Raw genomic sequence first — 6,910 nt, forward strand, 5'->3', positions numbered from 1 at the left:
AGGAAATGTAGTCCAGTGAAACAGTGCATGCTATATGGACTGTGCTGACAATCACTGCATTTACCGTGATGCATTGCATGCAGGCTTCTGATTCTCGACCCCCAAATCTCTCTCAGGGTCCCCATCGGCCACAGACAGATCAAAAACTATATTCTAGGAAAATGGCCAACGCTCAAATTCATTGCAGCAGAACAGGCCGATTAGCTGTTCTGAGGAAGCCTGTAGCTCTTCCTGCACACCAGTGACTCAAATGACTCAGTATTCTCAGTCAATAAAGCACACACTGAAGTATTTATTTCTCCAGTTGACTACATTTACCAACAACTGTTTAAACGTCCACATAAAATGCAGGAAAGTTTCCCTTGATCTACCAAGATAACTTTTTGCTATTTATCTTTTTATGTGAACTTAAACAAATTGCCTTTTCACTCCAGTCTATAGTGTTGTAAATCAGACACTGTGCCAAGCATTCGACAACTATGGAGCTATCCAGGGGCCTTGATAACCATAATGGAAGCAATTCTAGCTTCCTCTCAGTGGGAAAATCCCACATACAGACTACTGGTGATTTGTTTAAAAAGTTTAAAAAGAGCAAAATAACTATAATACATAGTCAGAAAGCTGTCACTTTGAAATAGTTTTAGGAGAAATCAGCCTCTCATCAGCAACTGTTGGGACAGATAAAGAGGCTGACACATTTAGACAAGAACATGGTGCATGGGAATTTCATTACCATCCAAGTTATACAGTGATGAGTATAACAGGGTCCCCAAAAACCTGTATTATATAGAATCCAACCATAAGAAGGTACTCAGTAGTCAATGACATTTTGAACACATTCAAAACACGTAAAAAAATGTAAATTATAGGGAGGTTTATATCTGTGCTTTATTACTTGTGAATTTTATAGGATCTATTTTTCAAAACATCTTAAATAACATGAAGAAATCCCCAAAACAGTTGAACCTTTCCTTATCCTTCTTAACTGCTCTTATACTTGTTTTTATTCCGTATATTACAAATAATGACCTCTTTCTCTTCTTTTTTTTTACATGGTGCTCTTAGTTATCATAGAAATGTACTTAATGGTGGTTATCAACAAATTTTAGTCAGGACACTGATTCATTTCCCGAAGTGACTGTGACTGTGAAATGGTATATAAATGTATATCTACATTTTTGTCCATCTATGAAAACCTCTCCCATCCAGGGGTCAGGAAGTACTCTATAAAGGTTTATAGAGTTCTCGACAACATGCTGAAACCATCATGTTGGACATCAGTAAGCACAGCAGATCAAGAAAAGAGAAAATAAAATGTCAACGTTCCATACTGTGAAAAAACAACTACTAATAGCCGGTGGTTGCCGTAAAGGAGGACCTAGATATCAGGAATCCAACCAATGTGTACAAAGAGGATCAGGGCCAGAGTTACCCCTGTCAGCTAGGAGGTCAATGGTTAGACTTCAGTTGATCCAGGGGATTTCAGAAGTAGAGGATTGGATTCCTCCTCTATAGGCCACCTCTGCACAAAAACATCTGTCATTACAGCCTGCATTTGATTTCCCGGGGGCGTCTGGAGTACTGAATTATTGTCTTTAAATATATTCAGGTGTATTCCCGTTCACAGTGTTTTCCATTGTATGTTCTTTAATTTGCAAAATCAAATCAAGAATAAACCCCAGGTTTCTTCTCCTTTTTAGTAGATTTTTGGGTCCTTAAGTCCTTTAAGTAGCTACTTCTACTTGCTACTTGCTTGAGTATTTCCATTGTATGATACTTTATACCATATCTATCTATCTATCTATCTATCTATCTATCTATCTATCTATCTATCTATCTATCTATCTATCTATCTATCTATCTATCTATCTATCTATCTATCTATCTATCTATCTATCTATCTATCTATCTATACATACATACATACATGCATAATTGGAATAGCTTGTCATTAAGATGTCATTAAGACTACATCTCCCATGAGGCTCTTTGCTTTTGTACCTTGTGTGCAGCAGTCGCTTGTGTTACAATCACACTACATTTCCCATGGTGCTTAGCGCAGGAGAGGGGCTCGGCTTGTTGGAGGCGCGCTGTGGAGAAAACCTATTTGAAATTAAAAATGGCGGAAAAACATTTGAAAGCTGGACAAGACGGGTTTGTATCTCTCTTTAAATCGTTGCGACAACCGATTTGTCACAGCAAGTCTGTGTTGTGTTGATTAAATGCAGTGAAGTATGATATTATTTTCTCTGTCTGAGTTTTGTTCAAGTTACTGTTGTTAGTTAGCTTAACAGTTAGCTAACATTACTGACATCGACGTGTCAGCGAAACACCGTTACTCCAGTAACTTTACTTTGTCAACTAATATCTACAGTATCTGACTTATCTCCTCCACATGTAACAGTGTGTACATTCATAATATGTTCTTGCAGTTTCGGGAGTGTCGCCGATGCTGAAAAGCAGACTGAGGTAACGTTAGCTGACATTTAACGTGATGTTAGCCAACCGGGCTAATCCTAAATTATACCCACGAGCTAATCATGCTAGAGTCACTTAAACTTGTGTCTGTGTCCACTCTCCGTGTACCAAGACACCGAAAAGATGCTCCTCCACGAGCCCCACCACTTCTCCCCCACCACGCAAGTCGCCCCGCACCGACGTCCCATCAGCCGCCACACAGACTCCAGATGCAGAGGAGGGACGTTCACAGACGGACAAACAGGAGATGCAGACAGAGGGACCTTCAAGTCCTTCTGTCAGCCCCACTGCACGGAGGAAGTCCTGGAGGAGGGCCACCATAACAAGACGCTCTCTCCCTGCCCTCCCCAACCCATATCAGGGTGAGATGTCTGGCTTCCTTACACCTTCTAACTATTAAATAATGGTCATAGAGTGTTGTTGTAAATACCCATTAATACCCATTCATGTGTTTATTGCAGTTTTGTGCAGGAGCATCAGTCTATCGTTATCACAGCAAGAGAGGCTTGAGAAATTGATGGAGGCTTCAATGAAGGTGAGTGTGGTAGTAATAGTAAATTTATTGTGACAAACTTGACTTCAAAGTTAAACAAGTAATTGCAGCGTGTTGTTTCTCATCTCCTCTGTAGTGGCTGTGTGAGATGAAGATCTTAACTCTCTCTTAACTGAAAATATTTGGAAAGACGATGAATTAAAAAGGGACACAGTTGATTTTCAGCAGATGAATGGGCGTATGCTCTGGTACTGACAACACTGAAACATTATTAAAGACACTTTATTGGAGTTTGCACTGAAATGAAAGTATGAGATTCACTGACACCAGCTGTGGTTTTATTTAGGACTACCTATTGTACATAAGATGCCCTAATATAGTACTCAAGAGGACAATGCTTGAACTATTATGAGTAGACTCTCAGGGTCTTGGCTGCATTACGTTGAATAGGAGCATACTGTTCATTTTAAGTAGTCATGAATATAATTCCTAGATTAGATAGACTTTATTGATCCCCCATAGGGGGAAATTCACATGTTGCAGCAGCAACAGAGGCAGGGGCAAGATATGGATATGGATATGGCTAACTAATGGATCTCTGTCTAATCACCTCTGCTTTGTCTTTAGCTGGCAATTGAAAGAACTCAAACTTCGCTGCAGACGGTGCCAAACACCTCACCGGAGTCTTTTCAAAAACAAGGTCAGTGCATGTGCTGCTTAGTTTGATGCATTTCACGGTGCTTTTTATTTTTACTCATCATCATAGAAATATTCAGTTATGTTCTTTCTTTGTCTTTGCTCTGTGTCTTTTTTGGAGCAGTTGAGCACATGCAGAAAGAGTGGGGTTGCCTGGCCAAGAGCATACGTAGTGAACCACAGGGTTGTCAACTCCCAACCAGTGCAGCCAGGTATTATAACTGTGTTATTTTTATTTATTCAGTCCTCGATTTTACCTACAAATTGAGATTTTGCTCTGCATTTATGTCTCTGTTCTTTGCTTTCAGTTCTAGTGGTCCAGCAGTGAAAACAGCCATGGAAAAAGCCCAGAAAGCCATCAACAGGCATGCTGTTCTTATATATATCACTGTAGCACACACAAAGGATTCATCAACCATACAGTCAAACCTAAAAAACACAGATGGCATTTTTTACCGGGTTATGTCCTGTTTTAGGCTCCAGGTTGAAAGTGAATCTTGGGAGGCACTGTTGAACAAACACCGGAGTACAGCAGAGGAATTGCAAAGGTGAACATGTGAACCGTCACTGACTACGTTTATATATACAAAATATTACACTTTTTGCCCTTATTCCAAAAAAAGAAAATATTCCCATTAAGCTGTTTACATGGCTAATTAATTTACACGCAGCTGTGCAAAATCAGATTGTAGTGGAAGCTGCGTAAATAATAGTGGAATATTAGTGTTCATGTCAACATAGCCATGGAGGAATTCCCACGTTATCTTCACAATTGTGAAACAAGAATGTGTTCTTTATTTGTTGCAGGAAAGTGGAGCAGGGCCAGGAGGGAGGCATATCATTAGCCTCCACACTGGTGGCCCAGTCCTCACAGTCCCATTTCATAGAGAGTAAACCTGATTACCACGGTCTTCTCTGCAGACAACTGCCCATGCTTCACGCTATGGAAATGATTGTATGTTTGAAATTTTGATATATCACTGGGAAAAAAATCAGTAGTAGAAATTAATAACTGTTTTAGCGAATGCATAAATCTGTATGGTTTTTAATTTCTGCATCGTTCTTATAGACCATATGCGTACTGAATACTGACCTTTCTGAAGCTGGCCGTGTCATCTGAAATGGATGAAATTATCTCTACAGCATTCGTTTTCGTTTGGGTTTTCTTAGTCAAAAAAAATCTACTAAGCCTACCGGTGTGGCGCTGATGCTGATATAATATTTCCCCTCGGTAACAGACATGCTATGCATGTCATGCACTGCCTTACTTGAAATGATCACTCAGACACAAACTGGCACAGTTATTGGTCTTTGTGAAATGAAGCCACACTTTCTGCCATGACTCCCTCTGTTCAAATCACTAAGAAGCAAGACTTTGAAGTCACTGTTGTGTAACTCGCAATTGTCGGCATTGAGAAAAGGAATTGATAAACTCAGAGGCAAACAATACTGATGGATTAGACAGTTTGGAGCCGGATCTCTACTCGAGCCGGTTCTCAATTTCCATCCACTGCATTTCAGGAATTTTTATGAGACTTTGGCCTCGCAACAGTCCAGGGTGACCGTACTAATAAGTAAGATAATAAATTCACATGCACCCCATCTGACTGAATGATCACAGTTAATTTTGGTAGATAATAATAAAGAAGGTAATGGGAGATGACATAAATAGCGCAGCATATATACTCCTTCGCCCTACTTGCTGTAGTTTTACTGCAGCAAAACATTCAATGCTTTAAAGGTGCTGAAAACCCTTTTTTTCAATCAGCTTCTAACAGTAAGTGATGGATTCCTATAAGAGCACAGTGTTTTTCTGCCAAAGTTAGAACTGTTTTTTGTTTTTTTTACATGAGGATTTTTGTTTTTGTCCGTGGTGTGGCTCCATTGGAAAAAAAAGTAAAACATGTCACTTCTGTGCATCAAAGTTAAGCAAAGTTTTTCAAAATGTTCTGACAAATTGTAGGGTTGTTTGACAGGGCTGGCAACATAGGATTTTTTTTTCCCCCAAACCTTGTCATTGTAACTTTTATTGCTGATTATTTTTTGGCACATAATAATTTATTGCTGTAGAAAGAAGCAGCTTTTAGTCTCGAATATGAAAATGTTGGACCTATTGAAAAATAACTAATATCTGTACTGAATTAATTTAATCTGCTATATTTTGTTATGTAATCAGTTATTCCTTTTTTTTTTTTACACATAGATGGACACTCAGTGTAAGATGGTCAGAGAGCTTCAGTCCATCAAGGAGCAGTCGCAGCTAGTGGTGAAAGAGACCAGTGGCCGATTGGGTAACGATTTGATTTGCCTCTCATCTTTTTAAAGGAATAATTCTAACCAACAATGATTTGACAATTTAACATTTAATCTGGTTGTTTTTTTTTCTACCAGCTGCAGAGGCAGGATTCCAGGATATTTCACCCGACCCCATCAGGAACCTCATGGCAGCACCTTTATCCTCTGCAACTGTCTAGTCTGTCTGGCAGGAGGCAAGGAATTAATCGTCCAATGGACCACGACTCTTTATGTATATAAAGCCCATATATGTGTACTTTCTGGTAATTTGGGAACATACAATTTCTTTGCTGTCTCTTTTGTCTTGTTTTATAGTATAAAGTTGTATTTTTTCCATCCTCCTTCAAATCTCCGTCAGCAGCAGAAGTGGTAATAGAGCTGATTCAGGTAGTCCATGTGTTTGACCAGCAGGTGGCAGTGGCTGGCTATTCAAAATAGTGACAAACATGGTGAATTTGGTGTGGATTTTTTTTTGTAATGCCTTAATTAAGTGCAGTCTCACCTCTAAAACCATAAACTGTTAAGATTAGACTGCCAGCTGTTAGAAATTAAGGTGCAAACAAAATGGTGTTATTGGTCATTCTTCATTTAATGAATAAACTGTTGAGAACGAGACCCCCTACCTCTTCTACTAATGACCTGTATGGAATGATCTGTTTTGAAATATTCAAATATAATGACTCTTGGAAACCAAAATTGATTTGTCTTTCATAAACTAGAGATTGGTGATGGGACATAGTTACCTGTTTAGATCAGGCCTACTAATATTTTGCTATGAAAAGAATAGCAGGACCCAGTTAGCATAGAAGGTGTTAATTTCAAGAAGTGCCATTAAACCAGTGAAGACATTTGCCATTTCCTTTTAACTGATATTGACTTGTACAACAGGGCAGCATTAATTCTAAAGATTATGAAGCTGTGAGCAAAACTAGAGTTTGAATACAGAAG

General features: G+C 39.0%; 1 protein-coding gene across 1 annotated transcript; it reads left to right on the forward strand.

Moving 5' to 3' along the window:
- The first annotated feature begins 1,267 nt into the window (after window positions 1–1,267).
- On the forward strand, window positions 1,268–6,645 carry LOC139216384 (kinetochore-associated protein DSN1 homolog). Its single transcript, XM_070847477.1, has 12 exons — window positions 1,268–1,280; window positions 2,058–2,154; window positions 2,433–2,469; window positions 2,591–2,840; window positions 2,940–3,013; window positions 3,599–3,671; window positions 3,792–3,879; window positions 3,976–4,032; window positions 4,144–4,215; window positions 4,475–4,622; window positions 5,871–5,958; window positions 6,059–6,645. Exons 1-12 carry the CDS (start codon window positions 1,268–1,270, stop codon window positions 6,139–6,141), a joined length of 1,080 nt encoding a protein of 359 aa, XP_070703578.1. The 3' UTR covers window positions 6,142–6,645.
- The last annotated feature ends 265 nt before the right edge of the window (window positions 6,646–6,910 follow it).

The sequence above is a fragment of the Pempheris klunzingeri genome, chromosome 17 (assembly GCF_042242105.1).
Source record: "Pempheris klunzingeri isolate RE-2024b chromosome 17, fPemKlu1.hap1, whole genome shotgun sequence".
NCBI classification, from domain to species: Eukaryota; Metazoa; Chordata; class Actinopteri; order Acropomatiformes; family Pempheridae; genus Pempheris; species Pempheris klunzingeri.

Bases quoted from the DNA above. Each gene is read 5' to 3' on its own strand.
- LOC139216384 (XM_070847477.1), top strand. The intron at 2,841-2,939 runs GTGAGATGTCTG...TGTTTATTGCAG, and splicing joins CCTCCCCAACCCATATCAGG to TTTTGTGCAGGAGCATCAGT. The intron at 4,033-4,143 runs GCATGCTGTTCT...GTCCTGTTTTAG, and splicing joins GCCCAGAAAGCCATCAACAG to GCTCCAGGTTGAAAGTGAAT.